The sequence below is a fragment of the Candida dubliniensis genome, chromosome 1 (genome assembly GCF_000026945.1).
Source record: "Candida dubliniensis CD36 chromosome 1, complete sequence".
Classification (NCBI taxonomy): domain Eukaryota; kingdom Fungi; phylum Ascomycota; class Pichiomycetes; order Serinales; family Debaryomycetaceae; genus Candida; species Candida dubliniensis.
The window spans coordinates 1,095,028-1,122,340 of NC_012860.1; the positions used below are offsets into that span (position 1 = coordinate 1,095,028).

At 33.6% G+C, this 27,313-nt stretch overlaps 8 protein-coding genes and 2 pseudogenes across 8 annotated transcripts, besides 3 other annotated features; 6 read left to right on the forward strand and 4 right to left on the reverse strand. All coding sequences in view use genetic code 12, as the record gives it.

Moving 5' to 3' along the window:
- Positions 1–61: 61 nt before the first annotated feature.
- Positions 62–6,319: a mobile genetic element.
- Positions 387–1,685, reverse strand: CD36_04800 (polyprotein (fragment), putative; the record flags this gene model as incomplete). The annotated part of the gene is made up of 1 exon (XM_002417104.1): positions 387–1,685. The coding sequence occupies one exon, from the start codon at positions 1,683–1,685 to the stop codon at positions 387–389; it is 1,299 nt and encodes a 432-aa protein (XP_002417149.1).
- CD36_04810 (transposon polyprotein (fragment), putative) lies at positions 2,620–3,879 on the reverse strand (the record flags this gene model as incomplete). Its single annotated transcript, XM_002417105.1, has 1 exon — positions 2,620–3,879. The coding sequence occupies one exon, from the start codon at positions 3,877–3,879 to the stop codon at positions 2,620–2,622; it is 1,260 nt and encodes a 419-aa protein (XP_002417150.1).
- CD36_04820 lies at positions 4,205–5,767 on the reverse strand (annotated as a pseudogene).
- Positions 4,205–5,767: a sequence feature (transposable element;~Similar to C. albicans Tca2 retrotransposon polyprotein POL98).
- Positions 6,320–6,846: 527 nt separating the features above from the next.
- CD36_04840 (polyamine/amino-acid GABA-like permease/transporter, putative) lies at positions 6,847–8,568 on the forward strand (the record flags this gene model as incomplete). Its single annotated transcript, XM_002417106.1, has 1 exon — positions 6,847–8,568. The coding sequence occupies one exon, from the start codon at positions 6,847–6,849 to the stop codon at positions 8,566–8,568; it is 1,722 nt and encodes a 573-aa protein (XP_002417151.1).
- A 422-nt stretch (positions 8,569–8,990) lies between these two features.
- On the forward strand, positions 8,991–10,115 carry CD36_04850 (spliceosomal factor U2AF small subunit, putative; the record flags this gene model as incomplete). The annotated part of the gene is made up of 1 exon (XM_002417107.1): positions 8,991–10,115. The coding sequence occupies one exon, from the start codon at positions 8,991–8,993 to the stop codon at positions 10,113–10,115; it is 1,125 nt and encodes a 374-aa protein (XP_002417152.1).
- Positions 10,116–10,318: 203 nt separating this feature from the next.
- On the forward strand, positions 10,319–11,104 carry CD36_04860 (conserved hypothetical protein; the record flags this gene model as incomplete). Its single annotated transcript, XM_002417108.1, has 1 exon — positions 10,319–11,104. The coding sequence occupies one exon, from the start codon at positions 10,319–10,321 to the stop codon at positions 11,102–11,104; it is 786 nt and encodes a 261-aa protein (XP_002417153.1).
- Positions 11,105–11,258: 154 nt separating this feature from the next.
- Positions 11,259–12,371, reverse strand: CD36_04870 (3-deoxy-d-arabino-heptulosonate 7-phosphate synthase, putative; the record flags this gene model as incomplete). The annotated part of the gene is made up of 1 exon (XM_002417109.1): positions 11,259–12,371. One exon carries the CDS (start codon positions 12,369–12,371, stop codon positions 11,259–11,261), a length of 1,113 nt encoding a protein of 370 aa, XP_002417154.1.
- A 793-nt stretch (positions 12,372–13,164) lies between these two features.
- On the forward strand, positions 13,165–14,445 carry CD36_04880 (vacuolar protein transport protein, putative; the record flags this gene model as incomplete). Its single annotated transcript, XM_002417110.1, has 1 exon — positions 13,165–14,445. One exon carries the CDS (start codon positions 13,165–13,167, stop codon positions 14,443–14,445), a length of 1,281 nt encoding a protein of 426 aa, XP_002417155.1.
- Positions 14,446–14,826: 381 nt separating this feature from the next.
- CD36_04885 lies at positions 14,827–15,088 on the forward strand (annotated as a pseudogene).
- Positions 14,827–15,088: a sequence feature (rearranged pseudogene).
- Positions 15,089–25,404: 10,316 nt separating this feature from the next.
- Positions 25,405–26,742, forward strand: CD36_04890 (conserved hypothetical protein; the record flags this gene model as incomplete). The annotated part of the gene is made up of 1 exon (XM_002417111.1): positions 25,405–26,742. The coding sequence occupies one exon, from the start codon at positions 25,405–25,407 to the stop codon at positions 26,740–26,742; it is 1,338 nt and encodes a 445-aa protein (XP_002417156.1).
- Between the last annotated feature and the right edge of the window lie 571 nt (positions 26,743–27,313).

Consider the following 27,313-nt stretch of genomic DNA (forward strand, 5'->3'; position numbering starts at 1 on the left):
CACCCCCACTTCTCTCCTCTTATGAAACATTGTCATCTCTATTCTTTACTCCTACTCTGTTTATTTGAAATCGAAAGCGATACCTGCGTAGGTGAAAGGTGTCTATAGTATTAAGCTTGCTTACATAGAAAATATATACAACAAAATCATGAGGATTCTACTCTTTATATAGTAGAAAATCCTTTTTCCACTGGACGAGCTACTATGTCCAAGTGTTACCATAAAAGGAAATAGATTAGTGTATTATTTTCTTTAGTACGTTCTCTACCAATATGTAACATTCCGCTGATCCTTAATAATTAGCCATGTTACACACCCTAATTTCGAACACTCCCCTGAAATCTTGACGATTGACAGGCAATGGAAAAAGTCAAATTTCATTTCGATTAGGACATACTCAATCTCTTTATACGAGCAATACCACCACTAATCTCCGGATGCTTATTATTCCGAGATTCCACTTTACTTTGAACGTTATTAGGTGCAACATAATAGGATTCCTTAATTTCCTCGGTTGGAGTTATAATATTATAAACCAAGCTGTGTTGACCCATCTCGACCGGTCTATGCGAAGTAAAATTATCCTTAATCAATTTTCTTACGCCGTCCAAGTTCCCTTTGTCATATAATAAAGGTTTAAGTGTTTTCATGGTGTTATTGTTCACTGCCTTAGTTAATAAGTCAGCAACATTGAGTTTGGTATTGATGTACACAACAGAAAGTAGTTTATATTCGAGAATAAGTTGTCTGATTGTTTTAAGACATATATCCACCAGTCTTCTGATAGCAGAAGATTTCCGATTATAGGAATTCATAATTACTGGCTGGTTATCCTCAAATATAATGATCTTGGGAGCACTGTAACCAATTGATTGAACAATTTGTCTGATAATCATAGATCTATCAACAGTCTCCCCTAATGCAATTAACTCACATGCCATGGAGCTTTTTGTTATACTCCTTTGTTTCTTAGTCCCCCAAGATACAAGATTACCATTGAGATAAATGGCAAAACCTGAAACAGAATGCCTATCCAAATCTGCCGCAAATGAAGCATCAGAATAAGCATAGATCACATGTGAATCCTCACTAATGTCTTTCGTTTGATTCCGTCTCATGATTAATCTTTCATTGTTATTTTTGTACAAATACTTGATCATTTGCATAAGATGTTTGTAATCATTTTCTGTGGGTTCGTGGCATTTTGCTGCGAGAGCATTAGTTCCGTATGAAATTGATGGCATGGTATTATTTGTTAGCCACAATAACATACCCACAATACTCCGATATAAATCATGATGTTCTTTGTCCAAACGGGGAGAATTACTATCTTCATAAATGTATTCGTCTGGTATTGGTATATCCTTCTGGTTCTTTAAAGGTTTACCTGTGTTATCATCAATGATTTTATATTTTTCATTCTTGAAAATATTATCTGGAGTACGTGGTAGATCAGCACCTTTCATTATTTCTGTTGGGAAAGCTTCAATCAATCTTTTAACAAACTTGTTTTGGTGAAGTTCATAGCCAAAAGCATTTTTCTGAAATTCAATTCCTAAATATTCCAGAATCTCACCAATATAGTTCAGATTGGGTTTCCATACAAATAGTCCATGATTGAACGTCTTGTTGGAGAATACACCAATAAAATTGTTGATGTATAGGGCAATATATATCTTTTTCATCACCCTTGTCGAGCATTGATAAAACCCTCCACATTGTCACATGGTGTCAAACCCATCTTATGAATGTACTACTCATATGTGAATGCCATTGAGACTCTGCTTACTTGAGTCCATACATTGGTTTAACCAACTTCATCAATGAATACCGTAATCTTACTTAGATATTAGTATCATTTATGTGAGTATTTCAATTGGCAGTGTCACTGTTTGAAGATGTTGACTTAGAATCCATGTTATGTGTTTGAGAATTATTATCAGTGTTTATTGCCACCAAGACCTGAATTGTATTAAGATCTGTCACCAGACTCTAACCTAGTTCTTATCAGAGTTGATTCCAGTGATTTACCGTATCTTTGGGCATATAATCTATTCTTGAAGAACTATTCTATCGAGTGAATATGCTTATAGGTGTGAATCCGTTTTGACAGATATTAACCTGAAGTTATTTTCAACTCCCCAACTTGGTAGACGTTCATTTCTTTGAACTCTTTCATCTCATTGTTCATGAATCTTTTCCAATTTCTATTAGTATGATCCAAGTACATTTCCACACCAAACACATTCAAATAAATATCATTCTCAATATTATTCAAGTCACCTGTCAGTGTTTCTATTTTTGCTTCTATGCTAGAAATGTATTTTGTTGGTGGGATAAGCTCATCAATAATCTTCAAGTTGTTAAGAAGCATTGTTGGCTTTGAGACTTTACCAATTCCATTGGATAAACCTTATATTTGTTCTCAAGTTCAGATGTATTTAGTGAACAAATAAGAATCTGCAATGTTGCCCATTATCGGATTTTAGTTTATGCTCTTTTTTCGATTCTTACTGAAATTTCATTCACTGTTTCCTTGTTTGTAAGCAAGGAATGCCTATCAATTTTTGTTCTTTTGATATTATTTTTATTTCCCACATCAATGTTCATGGTTGAGGCTTATAATCGGACACTAGTGGTAACGTTAGAAACCGGCAGCGACTCGTATGCTCCCCCATTACTGAGATGCTGTTGAGGTGGTAATCCCCACTCAGATGGAAGTAATGTCGTAGAGTCGTTGTTAACTCCCAGGAATTGAACATTCTTCCCTACTGGCGGGGGCGGTCTGTGAGTTGGTATTGTTGAATACGGTTGATGCATATCTATGTTAGAACTGACTGTCCCATCTTGAGTTGTCTCGCCCCGGGCGTTAGGTACTCCATGACGTATACCATCTGCAGTAGGTAATACACCAAGATCTGATTCATTAGGCTTGTTTGCCATTGAACTTTGAAAAGATGGTTCTGAAATATGGACCTGTTTGTTCTTATTGGGTTCAATATTTTCCGTGTCGTTCTGTCCCAAATATTTATGATCACTCCCCATTTTCAGATATTCCATGTTGTCTTTACTCATCCAGTTATATGGAGCAAGACTTTGTCCTGATTGGTGTTCCAACAATTTTCCAGTAACTTGCAACTGTGGTAACGTAAATCCTTGTTGAGTTAAGAAATCTCCAGCTATGTTGTTCTGTAAGAATTCATCTGGTACCTCTGCTATTAATTCATCCATATTGATATTGGTAGCTGTAGGTTCAATTGTGGTTGGTCTATCTGAGGAGACATCTTGGGATGATGTACCTTGTGTTGGCAAGTGATCTTCATAAGGGACATAGCGACCATTGAGTAGTTCATTTCTAGACGAATCTTCGAAGAATGGAAAGTTCCCAGACTCATCCATATTCTTCCGCATTTTTTCGCCGAAAGTATCTAGGAATGTATTAATATTGTTCATAGATCCTAAAAATCTAACATTCACAAATAATCTTCTGGTATAATTACCATCGACTAACTGGATAATGTAGACATTGGAGTCATTACCATAACCCAAGAAGATACCTGGTACACCTCTATGAAATCCTTTGATAAATTGGACACCTAATGCCTCTGCTTCCTGTTTATTCAGGAGTATGACAAACACATCTACCCCGAGCTGGTGGTAGTTTGGTCTATATCTACGTCCGTAGAATAGTTCATGTGGCGTCCAACCCTTGTGGGTTTCGACTCGCTCAGACGGCGTATGATTTTTAATAAATACGGCGTAAGCAACAATCTCACAAAAGAATATAAGTAATTCTTTGTACCGGTTAGGGAAGTTTAACATCACATATAACATTTGCTTCTTTACTACGTTATTATGCGATTCTACCATCCCATTCATTTCAGATGAATAGGGAGGCGAAACTTCTTTCTTTATTCTTAAAGTACCTAACTCTGCCTCAGTTGGAAACTATTTGGCATTATCTGACCTAACCTTTTTACTTTCTTTGGGTAAAGGTCAGCATTTAAGTGTTCTTATAATCGCATGATTTCTTTGGTAAATTCCTTTTCTGCTTTAACTATAGCGAAGGAGAAGCCACTATAATGATCAATCATTAATGTGATATAATACTTCACATGACCGACATGGTAAGGGCCCATGGTATTACAATGAATTTGTACAAACTCCGCTCTGGTGGAGACTGAGTTGTTTTGTTATGCGAATGTTATTTTGCATTCACAAGTATACATTGTTTGCAACCTTTGATCTGATCTTTCGCATCTTGATCATCAATAGAACATTTGATTTTTACTTGCTCTTGCAATCTCATTAATGATCTAATTGACATATGACCAGGGATCAAATGATAGTAGTATAAGTCTTTTCTACCATCGGGGTTTGCCACAACTTGATCAATTCTTGGATCAACTAGTTTTGTAATGGCATTGATGCTGTTAAAATAACCTTTCTCTTCACCTTCATCTTCGATGAATGAATTATTATCCATAAACATCTTCCCATTCGAGTATACTTTTCCTCTCGATGGTCCAGTGAAAAGATTGGTATCTAATGATTGTTTGGCAAAGATAACATGTTTTCCGTTAAAATTTACACACAATAACATTCTATGAGACAAGATAACATCATATCCTTGGGCGGTTATTTGGCCACAAGATACTAAGTTAATCTTAAATCCCGGAATATAATGAGCGTCTTTTAATACTAACTCATGATGATTAACGTTGATTACTAAATCTCCAGAGCCATGACTACGGATCTTCTGTCCGTTCGGAAGTTCAAATATTTGCTGTTCTTCCGAGTCATAATTGCTTAGCAATTTCTTGTTGCCAACAACTGTACGCAGTGCACCACTGTCATACTTAAGACTCATAGGTTCATAATCTACAAAATCGCTTTTTAACGCTTGGGATTGTATATTTGAGATAAAGTACGATAACATTGATGTTGGCACGAAAGTACATAGTTATTCCTTTTCTTTCCGCAAATCATCCATCATGCGTACTAAATCTCTTTTTAACTTTTCGTAGTCAGAAGTCTCGTTACTAACTTTAGATACTTTTCCCTTTTTATTGTAGTTATTTTTGTTATTTTTATTTTTGTTATTTTTGTAATTTTTATTATTTTTGTTGTTTTTATCATTATTGTTATAATAGTTTGAGTTATTGTTGTTTTGATGTGTATTATACATCGAATTGACCAGATTCTGAACTGAGTTGTTGCTTTTAATTCTTGCAATTTCTTCTTTATGTCTCTCAGTAACAGTTTGTTCAATAACAGGGTCTAAATCTATTTCATTTGTAAGACGATCATAATCGAAAGGCTTACCATTGCGGACGTCATTCATTTGGCCAACAATGTACCCACAATATCTCATAGCTATTGCTTTGTATTTGTAAAACATTTGGAACTGTGTAACTATTCCAGAATTCAAATGACTGCAAAATCTTGCAATTGACTCATTGAGAATCAATTGGCCTGGGCTCCTCAACCTATTCATTAAAGTTGTAGGAGCAGTTAACCTTGGCTCGTCTACACTTAAATAGTGTGACACCAAACGCTCAAAGTAACTGAACAATAGTTCAGGAGCGACCTTTTTGCACAATTTTTCGTAGTAGTCAATCATTTCTTCGAGGGTTTCAGGAGCTTTTGCCTTAAACAAAATACGACTAATAATTGCTTTAACAATAGAATTTTGGATGGACTTGATATGTTCAGCAATAAAATTCTTTTCAGCATCATTCGAGTAATTGACGTTCATATCACGCATAACCTGGAAACCACCACTTGGTTCTTTGTATACTCAAAATTCCTGGAAATGCTTGGAAAACAGCTTCAATTATCTTAACTTTTCTGTACCATCAAATTGTTTACCCTTTTTGTTATCCCAGGGTTCTAATGCTGCTTTTAAAATTATATTGGAGTGGGAGAAACCATATCCACGTCATCACTACTTGATTGATTATCATCAGGAATATTTGATCTTATTCTTGGGACCCATAATTTTGAAATTGATTTTAATACTGTTAACAACGCTATTTTAATTCTAATCTTATTTGAAATCGAAAGCGATACCTGCGTAGGTGAAAGGTGTCTATAGTATTAAGCTTGCTTACATAGAAAATATATACAACAAAATCATGAGGATTCTACTCTTTATATAGTAGAAAATCCTTTTTCCACTGGACGAGCTACTATGTCCAAGTGTTACCATAAAAGGAAATAGATTAGTGTATTATTTTCTTTAGTACGTTCTCTACCAATATGTAACATTCCGCTGATCCTTAATAATTAGCCATGTTACACACCCTAATTTCGAACATCTGTTAAGTCATACAGCTGTTGAACCGCTTTTCATATCATTTTAGGTTAAATGTCTTTCGTTCAAAAGTTTAGTTTATTGTGAACACTGGGATTTGTCACTTGCAGTACAAAAACAAAAGAAACGGGAAATCTAAATTAATTTGGAGGGGGGAGGGCTCACTTATCAATAACAAAAAATCTAGATTATATTTATTCAATTTTGCAGTTGTTGATAATAATCTAAAACCACTAAATTTTTTTTTTCTTTCTTTCTCTTCTCCAATTTATATTATAATATACTATATATATCATTATCCACAAAGATAAATAAAACTACTAATTTATAATCTACTTTTTTTTTATATATAAATACCCAAGTGTAAGATCCTTTGTATATTTTTAATTTTCCTGTTTTTTTTTTTTTTTCCTTTCCCTTTCTTGCAGTTTTTGTATTCAAATATTTAAACTCTTGAAATTAACAAAGTTTTGTATTGTTTTCACTGGCTAGAATCATCATTCAACAAATCTAGAAGAACAAATGATAATATGAATTCGGGAATTCATACACCACATGACATTCATCCAGTTGTCTCCCAAGTCCATGTTGACGACATGGGCATTGCCAGTATACTATCCAATAAGAATATTACCATCAATGTCGACCACGTTATTGACAATGACGAGGCAATGTTATTAGCCATTGGTTACCGTCAGGAATTACGTAGAGAATTCAGTTTATGGTCTATTTTCGCTGTTAGTTTCTCAGTGTTGGGGTTACTTCCTTCCATTGCAGCTTGCTTTGACTATCAACAGTTGGTTGTTGGTATGTCTCCGTTACCTTGGCTGATTGCCATGATTTTTATTACTTCGGTTGCTTATTCAATGGCCGAAATCGCCAGTGCATTCCCCTGTTCTGCCGGTACTCCTTATGCGGTATCACAATTGGCTCCAAAAAAATATTCTTCATTTTTAACTTGGTTCACATGTTGGACAAACTGGTCTTGTCAAATCACTGCGGCCCCTAGTGTGAGTTATTCTTGTGCCTGTATGATGTTGGCTCTTCACTCGTTCACTGATCCTTCATTTGTGGCCAGCAATGCACAAATATTTGGTTTGACAACAGGAATTCAAGTCTTGTGTGCATTTATGGCTTGTTTCCCCACTAAATGGGTCGCCAGATTCAGTTCTGCCGGAACTGTCTGTAATATAGTATTCTTGGTGATTGTTTTCGTCATGATTCTTGGTGGGAATAAAAGAGACCAAATCAACGAAGGGATCTCTAAATTCAATTCAAACTCGACTGCATGGGGGTTGGATAATCAAGCAGAATGGCCCACTGGGTTGTCATTTTTGATCAGTTTTATGGGGGTCATTTGGGCAATGTCAGGTTACGACTCTCCTTTCCATCTTGCCGAAGAATGTTCCAATGCTGCTGTTGCTGCCCCTAGAGCCATAGTTTTAACAAGTACCGTTGGTGGATTGATTGGCTTTATGTTTATGATTGCTATTGCGTATACATTAGTTGATCTTAATCAAATCAGTGCTGACCCTCAAGGTCTTGGACAACCTTTTGTTACCTATTTAACTCAGATCATGGACAAAAACTTGGTTATTGGTGCCACTGCCTTGACAATCATCTCATCTTTCTTTATGGCTCAGAATTGTCTTTTGGCTTCTAGTCGTGTCACATATGCTTATGCCAGAGATGGGTTATTCCCATTGTCTGGAATCTGGAAAAAAGTGTCACCAAAAACCCAAACACCAATAAATGCAGTTCTTATGAACTTTATTGTGGAAGAATTGTTGTTATTGTTGATATTTGGAGGCGATGTTAGTATTGGTTCAATTTTCAGTATTGGTGCACTTGCTGGGTTCATCTCATTCACCATGCCAACACTTTTGAAAATTACTTATGCCCGTAAAACATTCCAGCCAGGCCCATGGAATTTAGGAAAGTTGTCTGAACCAATTGGTTGGGTTTCAGTGGCCTTTGTTGGCTTGATGGTTCCAATCCTTTGCTTCCCTACCGTTAGAGGTGCTGATTTAACTCCAACAGAAATGAACTGGACTTGTTTGGTATATTTTGGGTTGATTTTGTTGACAACCATCTGGTTCGTAGTAGATGCAAGACGCTGGTACGTTGGTCCACGTAGTAATATCTCTGAAGAAGATATTGTGTACGGTGAGAAGATTGAAGATGAGGGAGATGAAATACCTGATGTTATTGATGGCCAAAAGATTAGTATCTCGAGTACTGAAAAAAAATAATAGTAGTCATGGGCGATGATGATCGATGGTAATTGAAAGAGTTATGGATGTAGTCTGGTTTGGTTTCCTTTTGGTTTGTATTTTTATCTGTAGTTTCATTGTTACGTTTTATTTATTTAATGTTATAATTTCAATCATTGTACTTTAGGGATTACCACTAATGGCTGGATTATTCAAGTGTAGAAGTATTCTATTATAGCATGGCTTGTCTTCTTACGGATGGAAGTAATGAATTGAAAAGATGTCGCATTATGTCGCCACTTCCAGAAGGATGTGAAGACCTCGTACAGGAGGAGAAGAAGAATGAAACAACCAAAAAAATGAGAGAGAGGGAAAAAAAAAAAAAAAAAAAAATGTGACAATCTCAAAGAAGTATTATATCTGCAACCAAACAATCAAGCAGCTTTTGCAGAGCTATCAGTATGAACAGATCCTCATATTCATCACAATCAGATAATCGATATCCACGAAGCCCAGTTGTATTATGCTCATTTTATTCAAGAATTGGTGCCTGTCGACATGGTGAAAATTGTTCGAAAAAACACTTGAAACCAATTTCTTCGAGGACTATATTACTTGCTAATCTTTATCAGAATCCAAAATTGAATGATGACGAGTACAGGCATGGAAATTACAAAGGTAATGAAACCCTACAGTTGACAGAGAAAGAAGGTGTGACCAAGACCACCACTGAGGGTGCTTTGTCGCAGATAGATGACTCGCAACATCCTGATAGTAGCAAAGGATTGAATGATGAGACAGTTGAAACACAAGAGGCAGACACTGAGAGTCAGGAAAATATTGGTGAAAATGATGATGTTGAGATAAAACATAATGAAGATCAGAAAGGATCGGAAAATGCGAAAGAATCGGACAATATAGAATCTCCTAAAGAAGTCGAACGAGATAACAAACCTCAGCAAGGAGACACTCTAGAGAAAGTATCTGAAGATAATATCAAGCAAGAAGAAAATACACGAGAGAAAGAACTTGAGAATGTGGAAAAAGACAAACTCCCTGAACATCCAGCCGAATTCAAAATGCTGCAAACACAACACGATTTTGATCAATTCTTCCAAGATATTTTTGTCCATATTTCCAAATTTGGACAAATCAGTGATATTGCTGTGTGTGAAAATGAAAATAATCACCTTGCAGGAAATGTTTATGTCATGTTTGAAAGTCCGGAGGATGCATATAACGCCAACTTGCAATTAAATCAGGAATGGTATAATGGAAGACCAGTTTATAGTGAGTTGTCTCCGGTGAGTGATTTCAATGAGGCTTGTTGCGAAGCATACAGTTACTACCACAACTGCGAACGTGGCGCAATGTGCAATTATATGCATATAAGACTACCATCGAGGGATCTTGAACAGTCCCTATATGAATCACAAACAAAGAGCTATATATTGAAGCAATTGGAGAAACTAAAAAGAGAACTTCCGGCTGACACAAAGCCTTCTGCTAGTACCAATGATGAGGAGACTAATGGGAATGAGAAAGGAATTTCTTCAACCATGGCATTGCTTGAACAGTTGTCGTGATACTATAATGTACATAGTTGTGTAAACACAGTTTCCTCTTATTGACAACACTATTGGCCTTGACAAGGAGTTCTGTAACGACCGAGTGTTATGGGGAGGTGCCTGTTTTCCAGTGTAATTTTTTATACATATTGTATTTTTTTTTTTTTTTCTGAGAATTTAATCAAATAAACACCAACGCCAATTCTACACCACTCTTGCAAATGACAAAAACATCCCACTTGATTATATTACCGTGTCATTCAATATGGAAATCAGGTCCCAATTTAGGAGAAACACGAGATGAATGGCATTTGGTTGATTTTCAAATTGAAGGATATGATCATCTTGCATTCAAACAACAAATTGTAACTAGTCTTCAAGAATTGCAACAAGATCCTGAATCCTATTTGATAATATCAGGGGGTGAAACAAAATTAGATGCTGGACCGGTGTCGGAATCATTGTCTTATTATTTGTTAGCTTGTAAATTATGTCAAGATGATCTGTCGATCTTATCAAGAATATCAACTGAGGTGTTTGCACGAGACTCCTTTGAAAATGTTATTTTCCTGATATGTCGATATTACGAATTATTTGAAACGTATCCAGAGAAAATTACAGTAGTGGGATTTGAATTCAAACGAGAAAGGTTTGTTAAACATCATTTACAGCAAGCATTGTTGTTCCCAGAGACTAGAATCAATTATATTGGAAACTCGCCTGACCCAAGAGATCTTAATGAATTAGAAGTTAAAAAGTATTTTGACGACTTGAGTGAAAGTGAATTCAAATATGCCGTTAAACATTTTCAGAATGATTGGTATGGATTACTGGGATCTTTGTTGAAGAAAAAGATTGCTCGAAACCCATTCAGACGATACCATGGTTATAGTGAAAGTAACCCAAAATTATCTGATTTCCTTCGAGCAATAAAAGATGACATCACCACTTCACGTTCAAATGAAAGTATTAGAGAGTTGCTTTTGGATATTGCGTGGGTAGAATAAACCAATCAACTTTTATTATTATTATTTTATAAACTCAATATGTATATATATAAAAGAATATATGCTGTTAGAAGTATCGAAATTATACACAAGAAGAATTTGATTGTTTTTGATTTGTTTTTGTTTTCACCATATTCACTTAGAAACACTCTGCTTAATTGGAAACTTTTTGTTTCTTCAAACCTCTTCTAGTTTGAACTGCTTGACTCAATTTGGTTAACATTTCAACAGTGGTTTCCCAAGAAACACATCCATCGGTGATAGACACACCGTACTTCAATGCTTCTTTACCACTACCTGCTGGAGGCATCGATTGTTTACCTTCATGTATATTGGATTCTATCATAACCCCGATAATAGAGTCTTCACCATTACTTATTTGTTCGGCAACGCTGTCTAAAACTTGAGGTTGGTTTCTGTAATCTTTTCTTGAATTGTCATGCGAACAATCGACCATCAATTTGATATTTGGATCACTACATTTGGCAATAGCTTCTTTAGCGGCTTTGACTGATTCAGGATCGTAATTAGTAATCTTCTTACCACCTCTTAATATGATGAAACAACAATCGTTACCTTTGGTGGTGGTAATGGCAGCCATACCGTTTTTGGTGACACCCATGAAATGATGTCCTTTTGAGGAAGCTTGCACGGCATCCAAGGCAACGGCTAACCCACCATCAGTACCGTTTTTAAATCCAATTGGGAAGCTTAAACCAGAAGCTAATTCTCTGTGTAATTGTGATTCGGTGGTTCTAGCTCCAATAGCCCCAAAACTCAAGAAATCGGAAAAGTATTGTGGAGAGATGGTGTCTAACATTTCTGATCCAATTGGTAAACCAACAACACTAGTCAAATCGGAATATAATTGACGAGAAATTTTCAACCCACGATTGATATCAAAAGAGTTGTCAACATCAGGATCATTGATCAAACCTTTCCAACCAACGGTAGTTCTTGGTTTTTCCAAATAAGCTCTCATAATAACCACCAAGTCATCTTTTAATTCGTCAGCCAATTTCTTCAAACGTTTACCGTATTCCAAAGCTTGTGGAGGGTCATGAATGGAGCATGGACCAACAATAACAATACATCTATCATCGTTACCCTTAAGGATTTGGGCAGATTCGTAACGACCTTTTATAACAACATCCAAAGATTCGGCAGAAGCCTTTATTTCGTGTTGTAATAAGGCTGGTGGAACTAAAGGATCGTAACCCAATATTCTCGTGTCGTCGTATTCGGTAGGAACTGGAGTTTTACTCATTTAAGGAAACTGGTATACTTTCAACTAATTCAAACAATTAATGAAAGTATTATAATGATATTATTTATCGACAAAAATAACTAATATCAACAGGGAAGCGAAAGAAAATAGTAAAGACAAATAGAAAAAAAAAAAAAAAGAGAGAAAAGAAAAAATTTACAAAATGGTATTCAGGAAACTTGAAAAATGGCAAATTCTGTTCCTTTTTAATTTTTCAAAAATTTCTTCGATGTGCGTGGTGGTGATTTAGTCATAAAACTTTTTTTTTTTTTTTTTCAGTCATCATTGTCAATGTAAATAGTCCGTTGAACACGATGAAAAACTTTTTCTTTTTTTTTCAACACACATGCAATGGTGGCAATATAGTCTAGACAATTACAAGCCAGCAATGAGTCATTTATATAATCGTACTCCTAATATGTATTGCCTTATTCTAGATTGTTGCAACACTGACCAGTCTAATTGATTGAAGGTGATTTTGACATCCTTTAATCCTAAAGGAAGGCCAAAAGTTTCATCTATAGCCTCATCGCTAAAAATTGAAACAAAAAAATCAAATACATGTGGGTAAGTTTGGACTTCCTATTTAGGCAAGAATCTGAGAAAAGGCTTGGTATTAGTTTTTGAATAAACTATTGATTTCATGCGCACGACTTATATGTAATCAAGAAAACCGAGAAAAACATAGGCTGATAACGTGTTGATTCTTTCATCTTTTGTTTACAATGTTATCTCTCAAATGATTTACCAAAAAAAAAAAACTCTTAGGTAATTAAACATCAAGTATCTTGCTATGTTTATAATCTCGGAAACGCAACGAACATTTGCTTCATTTTTCATATTTGGTTTATTAAACAACATCTTGTATGTTATTATCTTATCCGCAGCAATAGATCTTGTGGGGCCATCAACTCCCAAAGCAATTGTGTTATTGGCCGATATCATTCCATCATTTTCTTTTAAAGTGGCAGCACCATTTTTTATCCATGCTGTACCATATATAATTCGATTATGGACATTAGTGGCATTATCGGCCACAGGGATGGTATTAATATCATTGAGTCCCACCAATGTTATTAGTTGGAAAATCTTGGGGATCACATTAGCGTCATTATCATCAGGGTTAGGAGAAATTAGTTTTTTACAATTGACGCATTATTACGAAGAGAATTCTGCAATTGGTGGATTTTCAAGTGGGACCGGAGGAGCAGGCTTATTTGGTAGTTTTTTGTTTATGATGTTGACTAATGTCATGGGATTCCCGGTATGGGTGGTGTTATTGATTTGTGCAATATTTCCTAGTGGGTTTCTTATTACTTATTTCAATTTGTTGCCCTTGCCAATGCATGAATATCAAGTGATATTACAGCAGCAACAGGAACGCGAAGAGGAACAAGAAGAGGAAGAGTATCAACAACAGTTACATGACGAAGCGGGAAACCAAAACCTCGAGTCAATAGGTGAGGTGAAATATTCTGTGGACTACATGAGTAGACACGTTCAAAACACAGTACAGAAAATCAAACCGCTTATTTTACCCTATATGCTACCATTAACCACAGTTTATATATCTGAATACGTGATCAATCAAGGCATTTCACCAACTTTGTTGTTTCCTTTGAAAGAGGTACCACAGTGGTTGATATCAAATTATCGAGACATTTATGTTGTCTATGGATTTTTATATCAATTGGGGGTATTCATATCTCGATCATCAGTAACAATGGGAATCAGAATTAAAAGATTGTATTTATTGTCGGTTTTGCAATTTGTAAATGTAATAATTACACTTTGTCAATCGATATATGATTCCCCTTTCCATCTGATTTGGTGGTTATTTTTATTAATTTTTTATGAAGGATTGTTAGGTGGAGCAAGCTATGTGAATACTTTTAAATCAGTTAGTGAACAGGTTTCAAGAACGAAAAGAGAGTTTAGTATGGGATGTGTCAGTATCAGCGATTCATTGGGTATAGTTATTGCTGGATGTATCAATTGGTCGTTGGAATTGAAATTGTGTCATTTGCAAGTGGCACGGGGTAGAGATTGGTGTCTCAAAGGGGGGTCAATATAGAGATAGTACAATACCACATATTTAGTTGCTTGTGGCTGTTTATGTTCTGTATGTGTTAGAGTGATTTTTTTTTAAAAAAAAAAAGAGAAGCAGCACCGTCGCAGGAAATGTTATTGTTGTAGGGGTAATGATACGTGGTCAGACTACTGAAAGCAATCATTTGCCTTGTAAATATGAATATCTTTTAAATACAATTTAGTAATAGCATATAGATTTACGGCAATATAGAGTGTAATGATTTATATTAGGAAGGACGCACGTGTATATTTTGCTTTGCTTATTGCGTAGTTGTGGAAACCTTGTTTGCAATTTCATACGTTAAGCTAATAAAGGAGAAGCATATGAAGTTGAATCTGGATGATGGATCTATAGTAAACTAGTCACGATAAACCATTTTGAATTACTTCCAAAAACCTTTCAGATACATATTTTAATTTTAGCTTCAAAATTGAACCAATTTTCACCTAAAAGAGAAAACAATAGCAAGTACCCACTAGTACACAAAATTTGACACAGTCATCATTAGCAATGATAACGTTGGATTCTATTGTGCTATTACAGTGGATATTCTCTTTCATTTGGCATCTCAATTTCATCTTGTTGCAAATATCGCGTATGCTCTTATTTGCTATCACCAAATATTAATTGCATGTAATCTCCTACTGTTGCATATTTGAGATCGTAGAATTAATCATGCAGGTGTTAGAATAAATGAATTATTACACAAAATTGTGAAAGATATGAGAAAAAAAAAAAAAAAAAACAAGGAAATGCTATCAGTGATAACCAATACAAGATCTTTCACTTTTTTATCAGTAATGAAGTGACCAACTAAGAAGTAAAAAAGAAATCAGCTTTTGCTGAAGATTTGGAAAATGGTCCCACTCTTCGATTTTGTTGTTACTTTTTTTTTTTTTTAATTTTTAAATCCATGAGATCTAAATGCATACTCTAAAAGAGCGCAAACAAACAAACGTCATAAACAATATAAAATGTAACAGGATACCATATTAACTAAAGATCAGTAAGCATACCCGCAATACCCCGCCGTACTCACCATTGTAATAGCTATTCTTATTAGTATCATCATTGGTATTGTTTTGTTTAGTTCATGCTTTTAATTTACTTACAAAATGAAATCTCAACCAGTGACGTTGTATATATTGTTTTACTGAAAAGTGGCGGAGATAAGAAAAAAGAAGAGGCTGAATACGTATATGCATGGATATATGCAATATGTATTAGTTTCCGAATTAAAAAAAAAGTCTTGATAATCAGAAACCATCCCAAACGATTTCTATTTTGGGCAAATCTAAGATATCTGATTATTTTGCACGCTTTCGCAAAAAGTTGAAGTCGTTAATAATTTTGATGTTAAAATGAAGGATGGAGTTTAGACATGTTTCAGATATAAATTTTTCAAAAAATGGCATAATGGTTTTGAAAGAATGTTTGAAGTATGTATCACAGGTCATCAATTGAAGTCTTTTCAAATGGAATTTTAAGAAGAATTGATAACCAAAATAGGTTGAACCACAAGATGTATATGAGACACAGAAGGTACAAGTCTTACAAGAAGTTTGGAAAGTTTGGTTATCCTCATTAGACTAAATTCCCAAACTTTTTAGACTATCGCGTTGCATTGTTTTCTTCTGGTTCATGAAACTAAAATTGTGGTTTCTTTACGTTTTTGTTGAGCGATATTTTACCAGCCAAGCAGATACTGATCAAACTGGAAATCTAAACTAACGATCAACTTTAAACGAAACATATACAGCATTGCGCAGGTTTTTTTTTTTTTTTTTTTAGGTTTGGGTTGACACATTTCTGACACATTGAATGTTGTATGTGACACATCTATATTTTAAGTTATTTCCAAATTTAGAATTAGTGATATAATAGCTTAATAGATGAATAATCATTCCAATGTAGGAATGTTTTGCACATGAATGTCTCTGGACTGATCTATTCCTTAGAGAACAACAATTCAGGAGAATAAAAACAAACGGTGACGATGACAACGGTGATTTAAAATAATTGGAACTCCGAAGACGTGCAAAATGAAACAAAAAAAAGAATTGCATACTAAATGACATTTTGTGTGAGATAGTTGAAGATCTTCCAACATCAAGAATCTTTTAAATCTGTTGGGACTTATCTCTCGTCTGTGAACGAAATATCTTACAGTCTAAACAGTTTAATTTTTTTTTAATAAATGTTTTTACCATTTGTAAAATCCAAACAAAGTAAACCAAAAGGAGGCTTAGATAGAGGTGTAATATAACTCACTGTCTAGACGACAAGTATGGGTAAATTGTCTATACCGTAATCGTTGTGGTGATAGAAAGGATTTCATTCAAATCACAGCCAATACTGACAAAAAAAAACAACAACTAATAATAAAAAGATTTAAAAAATCGAAGATTAGAATGCACAATTAAACAATGCTAAAGTGTTCAGTCATTTACATATATATTCAAGTAAGAAATATTAGTGCTTTCAATCATTGTTTGTCTTCAAGTTTTCTTTGTAGTAAAATCACAAAGTAGTAAAATCGCATGATTTTGGTTCTGGGGTGGATTTTTTTTTTTTGCCTACAACTAGATTACATATTCAACAATGTCGAAAAAATGAATTGAAACGTTAGACGTTTATGTGAGATGGTGGGACTAAAATCAAAAAATCAAAATGAAAACAAAAAACAAAAAGGACTACCTCCTCAATTTCAACCCATTCAAACTAAAATAGGACAATAGTTTAAAAATTGAACAAAACCATGTTCATGAAAACAAAAACAAGCATAGAAGTTTTTGGTTGGTTGGTAAAAGGAACAGATCGTTTTTTTGTTTGACGACGTGTTTCAGGATTGCACGGAATATCTCTCCCTTACTGAAAAAAAATCTTTTCTCCTTCTTTTTTGTTCCTTTGTTCAACATCTTTTATAAGCTACTTTGTTAGATTGATTATGATTGTTTAACTTTATTAACATAGTAGATGGCTTTGAAAACAAACTCTGAAATTGGCATCATTATACCGTAAAGCTTTTTTTTTTTTTTTGTTGTTGTTGTAGTTTTACACATTACAACAGTTATTTGTACTGATTTTTTTCCGTTTTTTTTTTTCTAGCAACTAACAAACCAGTTGGAAAAAGAGACCAAACATAACCTAATCGAGACCGAAACAAACAATATGAAAGATTGATAATACGTATTGCACAGACGACCAAATTGTTTATAATCTGACTTTGCATTGTTGAAAATAAACCATCACAATGGTCGGCCAATTGTGTAATACTTAAACAATGTATAATAATAAAGGAACCAACTCAACAAGAACCAACAATTAATAGACAAAAATTACCTTTGTTATAGTTTTACCTGCTCTACAGTGGATTCTGGTTTTTGTTATTATTACCACAGTTAATCAATCGTGCATCTTATGGGACTCCACATAGAACTCAAAGCCCCCCATTTTCAGTAACTTCTTAACCAACTACAAGGTCGGACTTTATATGAATAGGTATTTGACCGACAATAAATGATGCATTAAGGCAAAAACTGTAAACCCAGTAGGATTACAATGGATGAGGGTATACGTGATTCGTCTTATTTGGTAGTTTGAGTTCTGGTCTTATCTGGTCTGATCAGTACTATAAGAAAAAAGAAAAGACTGGTAACGGAATTATAAATGTGATTGGTTTATGAGGACAAACTGAAAACATAAAAACCATACTGTGCTATATGTTGAAAGCTGACAGAAATAAATAAAAATGTCAATAACTATATTATACCCACACACAAAATTGGGTTTATCTATTGTAAATTAAATTAGATGTATCTCATGACCCTTTGGTCAAAAACTGTAACACAATATCGTGTTGGTATTGTTATTATTGAATTCAAGTTTTATTGTTTTCAATGGTTGTTATTTTGTTTGTTTTTGCTACTTGCAGTTTAGATCATTATCCCACTAAGTGATGTAAATCTTCAGAAGCAAATAAAACTATCCCACCAACGTGTTTCTCCATGATATGAAAATGGCCAGGGCTTTGGTTTACTTTATACATAAAAAAAAAAAGTGCCTTTACAGACAAACCAATTGAAATAACCTTAAAATAAAGAAAAGTTCACAAATCTGTGGGCTCTACACTTTGAGGTTTGGTTTTCTTTATCCGATTGAATAGGATTAAAGTTACCGTCAACCAAGCCAAATTTTAATGGTATTAATAATATAGAAATATGGTTAATTTTAATCACGGCACATTTTATGTGAAGACAATAGGAACAATCAAAACCAACAAATATCATATTCCAATTTTTCTCAATTTTTCACATAGTACATGTAGTTGGTGGGTGAATTGAATAATATATGGCTTGCTATCCCTACTATGCATCCCACACAATGTAGTGGATGTTTTCTTTATTATACTTTTCAAGTACCACAGATAGCGATTTATAAAAAAGTAATTACACTAAATTATTATAATAATAAGCATATTCTCCAAAAAAGATAACTTTCTGTTTTATGTTGGGTTTAATCTCAGGTAATTCATCCATACTAATCCTTTTGTATTACGCCATAAGATTAGTGAATGAAAAACGAAAATAAGACAATGCATTGTTGTTGTAGTATTGTGAAATCTCGAGTGTCGCAAAATTCACGACGTTTATTTTTTTTTTTTTTCCCTTCATATGTTTAAAATCCTGTTTCGACATTTACACATGGTTGAAATGATTATCAAAAGTATAACAGATAGAATTAAATGTGGACCAAATTGTAGTAGTAGCAATAAGTTTGGGCTTTTTTAAAACAATGGTATTATCAAAGTGAAAGAAACTTAATACCTTACGTGTTTACCAAAGAAAATGCAAAATTAAAGTGAAAGCGCAATCATATTTAATAGTTAAATTTATGTGGTGTTATGAATAATCATGATCCTTGATGGCTATAATTGGTTGACTGGATGGCTTTTGGTCCGCGGTAGATGAATATTTTAGTGGAAGCATTTGTTGTAATAGCATGTGTTTACATGTAGTAATATAATTTCACAGCATCCTTGTTCTCTGAAGCAAGAATTAGCGATAATGAATATAGTATTAAATAAAAAAAAAAAACTGCAATATATATTTTTACTCATTATAATGTATGTTGAGCCCAAACACAGTTATGAGACAGACAGAAGTTGAAAATGGTCATGTGTGTGTGATAAATTGATGTTGCAATCTATATGTTTCCCCGAAATATAGGTTAAAAATAACTTCCTTTCTACTTTCTATTCTTTTGAAAACAAATTGGTACGCTTTTGTCCTTCCTTTAGAATTAATAGAAAGCAGAAAATCTTTCTGTTATAGAATGAATTGAAATGGGTTGATCTCTGGATATAAGTATCCACTCTAATAATCTTTATTTTAGTCTTCATTTTCCTACATTCAGAGATAACAAGATAAGAAAAATGAATTAGCAACAAAATTTAATTCTATAGATGGCATTGGTTAAGAGAGATAACCTAATATCATGGGTTAAGATCCTAACCAAGGCCGATTGATTGATTGATTGATTGAATGCACGATAATGAATCTTAAATTGATAGGATTCATAACCTCTATTTCACAATTTTATTCTTCTTCGATTCTAACCCTTGTGTGAGATACAAGTGTACAAGGATCATATTGATCAATCTTTATCTTGGGTTATGATATTTCTTAATTTCTTGAAAATGGAACTAAACCCAAAATATAGTAAAAGGTTAAATTGTATTGTTTATCAGTTTCTTCCACTTTTTAGTACAATTTTTTTTTAAGGTTATGAAAGGTCCTTTAACCTAATTTGACGATGATATAATAATCTGTGACAAGATGAAAGTTTAAGAGAATTTATCTAGTAATTCAGTTTCTTGATAAGGTTATTTCTTAAGTGAATTGGAGTTTGTCTGTTGTTTGGTCATAAATTCAATTCGAATGAATTTTTGGTAGGTGTTGCATTTGGTGCTAGGAAATAATTTTTAAAATAAAAACTTACCAATCTTAGTCAGTTTTGTTTCTCAACTGATATAGGACCACAATATATTAAAGTAAATAGAAAAAGCGCAAAAAAGAAAAAGGAAACTATTGACTTTAGAATTTGGTTTCACAAACCAAAAATAAAGCCAATTCTAGTAGACGGATGAATGGTAGTAAAGTTAGTTACTGTGGTTGTAAATAGTTGGAAAACAACAACAGTAGCAGCTACAAAGATCAATATCCAAATTTCCACTAAATTTTAATGAGGAGGATGAAGAATTGACAATTTTCTTTTCTGAAAAAAGAAATGTTGGAAATTACCCCGTATAACAATAATATTAAAACATATCTGAATAACAAAATCTACAAGCTTCAAAAAATTTTTCTAATATATACGCATGTCCCTCTATTTGTTTTTGCTGGTTGTTATTATATCAGGAAGCTTAATCTGAACTTTAACTGCTTTTTTTTTTTTTTTTTGGTTGACGAATGGCTTTCCTTGCTCGCTACCATATGTTGTAAATATATAAACTTTTTACACTAAGAATTCTAAAGTTCAATATTACGTTTAACTTTTCATTGTTGTTGTGGTTGTTGGTGGTGGTGATGGCATTCATGATGTTTATTTAGATATAAAATACGATGCATTCTATTTTAATTTTAATTTTAATTTTTTTTTTTTGCAACGATTGTTGTAATATGCGCTTTTTAATTTTTATTTGATTTGAATATTAACATAAAAATAATAATCGATGGCGGATAATTCTTGATAAATCCGGTCTATACCACATATACAGTATAACCTTAAATGAGTAATAATAATAATAATATTATTATTATATATCAGGAGTATTTGTGCTATTCCGGAATAGCGAAAGGTTGCTGTTTTCTCCATCATATACAAATAAAATAATTGCAAGGGATCGATAGCAAATATTTTTTTTTTGCCTCCCCCCTCCCGCCGTTGTAGTTAAACAGAAGAAAAAAATTGCAACCTTGTGATAATGCTGATGGAATCCTTCTCCTCGGCGTCTCTGCTTCTCCTCCGCCTGGTTTCTTCCCCTCATTTTACATTCACCCAATAATAATAATAATTTCTGGGGGCGGTGTGGCACAACAAAACAAGAAAAAAAAAACTAGCTGCTACAATTGCAAATTCTTCTCATATTAACAAGCCAAAAAAAAAAAGAGAGGTCAACTAAAGCAAAATTTTAACAAAAGATCGTGTTATTAACGATTACACTCATTGCATTTTGAATTTTAGGTTAACATCAAATAACTAATCAATTAGTTAATTGTGTTTGCTGTTGTAAAGGAGTTATTTGTTTGTTTAGTTTTGGTTGTGGTGACATTGAATCAATTGATCTTAAACCTTATTTTTTTGTTTCGCTCCATTGCCATACCACCACCACCACCATGTATCATCGTCATCGTACCTATATCCTCAATAAATATTTAACTCCTAAAACAACTATAAAGATTCTTCTTCGAAGTAACATAAGAATTAGGTACCTAAAAAAAAGTATATTTCAAGATAAGATTACTTCTTGTTGGTTTTCCTTTCTTTTCTTATTTGTATTTTTAAAATCAATCTAAACTAATCCAAGAAATTAAACCAAATTCAATAATACGATTTACCTCTGGTTTTCTTAGTAAGTTACCCACAACGCAATTGAAGTATCATCACAACAAATGCATTTTTTTTTTTTTTTGGTGAAACTGTGGTTATGCTGTGTATTGTTTATATTATTGAGTGGCTCATCTAGATAATATCTCTTATTCTGGTGAAACTGTAAATTGTTAAAAATGCTAGCTGATACTAAAAGTAGAAGACAACGTTATAAGCTTTCTCTCTCGTGGGCCTGAATTTCAAAAGGAGAAGTTGTACGATTTTTAGAATTGTATATTTGCATTATGCCGACTTCAGAGTTTAGTTTAAATTATGGATTTAAAGTTTTCATGAATGCTAATTAACGACAATGGTGTTTGTTGTTGCTGTTGTAGACTCAGTAGCAGATGCTTATGAGGGAAATTGATTTCATCAAGTCAATCATTATGTGGCCCCCCTCCCTCTAAGCGTTTGGTTTTCATATGATTAGTTTACATCCTATCCTTTTTCTGGTTAATCATACTTTTGCTTTCAACCCAACACTCTAGATTCGTCAAAATCAGTTTTGCTTTTTTTTTTTTTTCGAAATCAGTCTGAGTACTTTTTCATTTAAACTTTTAGTCTAATAGATATTAAACTTATTTCTTGGTGTCTTGTTACAGTAGAAAATGTTATCTCCAAATCATCATTATCATCATCAATTTGTTTGTTTAACTGGTATTATTAAGTTAGATTGGATTTGGTTTGTGCAATTGTTTGTAATTTTGCGTCTATTTGTTGTGATCAAGCTATTTTTGACGATTAACAAATGATCAATTGAAAGTATTCACAAAATTGTGGATCCTTGGTAATAATAATAGGGTCGCCTTGGTCGTTTAATCTTTCTTTCTCAGATTATCTTGTTGTTTTCTGGTATTTTACCAAATATGGATTGTTTTTACAAAAGAGAAGTAAAGAACTTGGTACAAACGCCTTCTTTATTTGTCACGGTCCACCCAAGTTAAATTTCTTTTGAATCCACGTAGCTTTTGGGAAGGAATTTTAATAAATTGTATTTTGTTTCTATTCATATACGTTGTTCTGAACTTGGAATGCTTGAGGTGGTTTCGTTTGTTGTTGGACTTTGATCCTCACTTTTTTTTTTTCTTGTTTTTTCTTTGAGTTGCATTCGGCTATTCATTTCAAGTTTCTGATGGATCTTTATTTTCGGGGAGTCATCCCACAGCCACGCATAATTGTTTCTTGTCAAATTCAGAATTCGTATTTCTTATGATTAAAAGAAATGTAGATGATAATTCTTGGTCGTAATATTCTTTTATGTGTTGAAGATATAACAATATAGCCAAGAGAAAATAACAAAGTGAACGGGACTACGGGGACGAAATAGAGACAAAAAAAAAAATATCTAACAGCAACATAGTAGGTCCCAAGGAAAAGGTAGAGGTGGGGTATAAAAAGGGGTGGATTCGTGATTTAAATTGCAATACAGTTCCAATTGTTTGTATATCCGATGTCAACAGTCCTGAAATTTGATATCGGAAATTGTGTTGTTGCATCGATGCCAAAGACAGTGGCAGTGGCAGTGACAGTGGCAGTAGTAAAAGTAATGCAACAGGAACGAGATTTACTGAGCGCAAAATACAGAAGAGCATATTTCCAGATAAAAAGAAAAAATATTTAGAGTTTTCCAGTACATAATTTAAGGAACGGATAATTACCAGTCGAGTTTCGAAAATGCTGTAGCATTAACGTCATCAATGGTACATACTACATAGCTTAATCAGCTGAACATAGTTGGAAACATACAGTAATGTAATGTAATGAAATTCATTCTTTGCTTTGTGTTGAAACTGAATAGCTACAAAATTCATGTTCTGTTTTTAGCTTGAATAAGACCAAAAAATAAAATAAAATAAAGTGTATGGATACAGTTACGGCATCACAGGCGAAAAATAACAATGAAAATTGGAGTTATCGGAGGTGAGCGAGCTTGTTGCGCTTTCCTTTTGTTATTTTAAATAAGTCACTTTTGTAGGTCACGTTTTTCTTCTGTTTTCACCTCTACTTCTGACCTCCTCTTTATTTAATTGGGATTACATGATTATCTTTTAATTGTTAATCTGGAAAGAAAATGTTAGATTTGATTTGTGTAACTACTAGATAAAGAACAACCCTTCCCACAGTAAGAGATGGAGATTTGATTTGTTTTTTTTTTTTTTTTTTTTTTTTTCACTGGTACACTACACAATAACCATAAAAAAAAAAAAAAAAGACGATACAGATGAATTAAAAAAACCAGCTTATATTCATTCTAAGTATTGCCACAGTTTTTAAATGATTGTTGGAATACACTAACAATTGTTTTTTCTTTGTCCTTTGGTTTCCTTTTTATTTTGGCATTTTTCCATCTTAGTCTGAGATTCAGAGCTCTCACTTTGTTTTTTAACTGTTTACAATATATCTCTTTCTCTGTATCTGTTAAATTTAAAAATTAGTGAAAAAGAAAGAAAAATGCAACGTCATTAAATCCGACACCATTTCACTACCGTATAAGCATTCAATATAACATGTTTTCCCCATTCTTTTTAGAGATTGGTTGTTCTCAATTTTAGGGTTGCTGTTAACGATTTTGAACCAATTCTCTTCTCATTCTTTGTAATCTTAAATGGTCTACATTTTTTTGGTTAAAATATGGTTTTTTTTCTTCTTTTTTGGAAGTTTCTTCCCTTTTGCTGCTTTCTTCATTCTTTCTTTCTTGAACTTTATACTTTTTAATATTGTTCAACTAAAAAGGATCCTTTTTAATGTCACACAAAAGATGCTCATTCTTCTATTTCTATTTTCAGTTTTGTAACTATTTTCAGTTTTGTGTAGATTTTATTTTAATGGTTTTGTGCACCTTATATTTGTACCACATTAAACATTTAACCCATTATACATTTGCAACTTTTGTACCACTTTTGCTTTTTTTTTGTCATTTTATTTTTTTTTTTTGTCTTTTGAAACAAAACATATTCTTTCTATTTATTAATCTATTTCTTTTTTTTTTTTTATTTCCCTGGGTTGTTTTGGAAAAAGATTTACATTCTTTCTTAAAATCACCAAGTTTAATAACCACTTCCAATTTCATATAAATATCAGGTCATAGATCCCTTGTAAATCTCTTTTTTTATTTTGAGTTTTTTTGTTTTCTATATTTTTACTTTTATTTTGCAATAACTGTTTTTTTGCTTCAATATCCTTAATAATTATTACCCCCCCCCTGTTCATATCTGATATTTCAAGCTTATATCCCCACACTGACAACGTCATAAATATTCATTACTCATTACTATTCCAGAATTCTAAATCATGACCAGTTCATCTTCCTCATCTTCATCTACAGCTACTGCCACAACATCTAGCGCTCGTATTCGCTTACCATCAATAAGTGAATTGACTTCACGATCTTCCATTAGTGGAGGTAGTGATCGCGGTGGTGACCCTACTTGGAAATCGCAGATATCTCCAAGATTATCTGATACATCAAGAATATTGCCAAGTATACTTAACAATACTAGTGGATCATCCACGCCTACTTCTTCATCGTCACCATTTAAATATCCACCATTGAAATCTACCGCAGGTGGTGCAGTGACCAGTGGAAACACACAATCAAATTATGTTTTAGGTAATACTAAAATAAATAGTTTACCAAGACTCTCTTCACCCTCATTGCCTACCAAACCACAACCTCAACAACAACAACCACAATTACCTCCTGCATCTACTCTTAGTCCAGTGACAAGAATAATCAATACTCCACCACAACAACCACAATCAGTTTCTGCTTCTACATCTCCAAATACCCATTATCAATATTACCAATACCAACAACAATCTTCTCCAATTCAACAGCAGCAACAACAACAACAACAACAACAACAAGCCACTCCTGCGGCAACACCAACTGTTGTTCATATGGCACAAAATCCACCATCACATCCTGCTCCATTACAATACGCCACTCAACAGTACTATCAACAGCCAATTTATTATCCAGGAACAGCTGCAGTTCCTCCACCACCTCCGCCACCATCAGCAACACATCAAGGACATATAATAGCCGTTCATCCACATCCAGGAAGTATATCGCAAGTTGGGGTTAGTGGCATGCCACCTAATGTTGGCTACACTATTGTACAGCCAGAAATTGTCAATAAGTCAACCAACAGATGTCACAGATGTGGTACCACAGAAACACCAGAATGGAGAAGAGGTCCAAAAGGGGTGAGAACATTATGTAATGCATGTGGTTTATTCCATGCTAAATTGGTAAAGAGAAAAGGTGCAGCATTGGCAGCAGAAGAGGTGTTGAATAATAAAGTGACAAAGGGGAAGAATGGTCGTAGAATAAGTATGAAGAAACATCTTTTAAATGAAAGTTTAAAACAACAACACCAAATTAATAGTGTGGGTATTCATATCAATGAATTCAATCATCAATTAGTACCACCATCGTTCAAACCTCAACAAGGAGGAATTGCAACGTTACCTCCTTTGCATGGTCATTATTCAAACAATGTCAACAATCTTGTCATTCAGCATCCACCACAACCACGTCCACCACAACAACAACAACAACAACATATGTTAGGAGGTGGTGTTCCAGTTGCTTATCCAGCTCAAATTCCTTTAATTCGTCACTAAAATGGTTTTTAGGTTAAGTTTCTTGCTTTGTACTACAATATTGTTGTTTTATTGATTACTACAACAACCTCGTTTTGAGCAAGGACTATTTTTTATTAGATATTAAATTTCATGTTTTCAATTAATAGTATTTTCAAAACAAAAAAATTACATAGAAATTAATGTACACATCTAATTATTTGACTTTGTTTTTCAACATGTAGGAAGGAGAGTTGGGTTGAAAATTTTCACAGTCTTTGCTGGTTAAAACAAGGTATTTAATTAAACTATGTGTAAAATTTATTTAATTGTTGGATTCTTTGTTCTCGCAAACTAAATGTGTGATTTGCAACCGATTCCATATAGTTGTGACATGTACTGAAAATCGGTTTAACATCATAACAGAATGTTCGTTTCTTATTTAAGTAAAAAGTATCGATCAATCGGATCTAGATTGAGGTTGTAGAACATTTTGGGGACAGGGGGGTGGGGGGATCTTGTTATGTCTATGAATGTAACAGATGGCAATTGGTCATTCTCAATTTTTTGTTGTTTGTTTTGCTTTATCTGTACTAACCGGAGGCGAGATCGA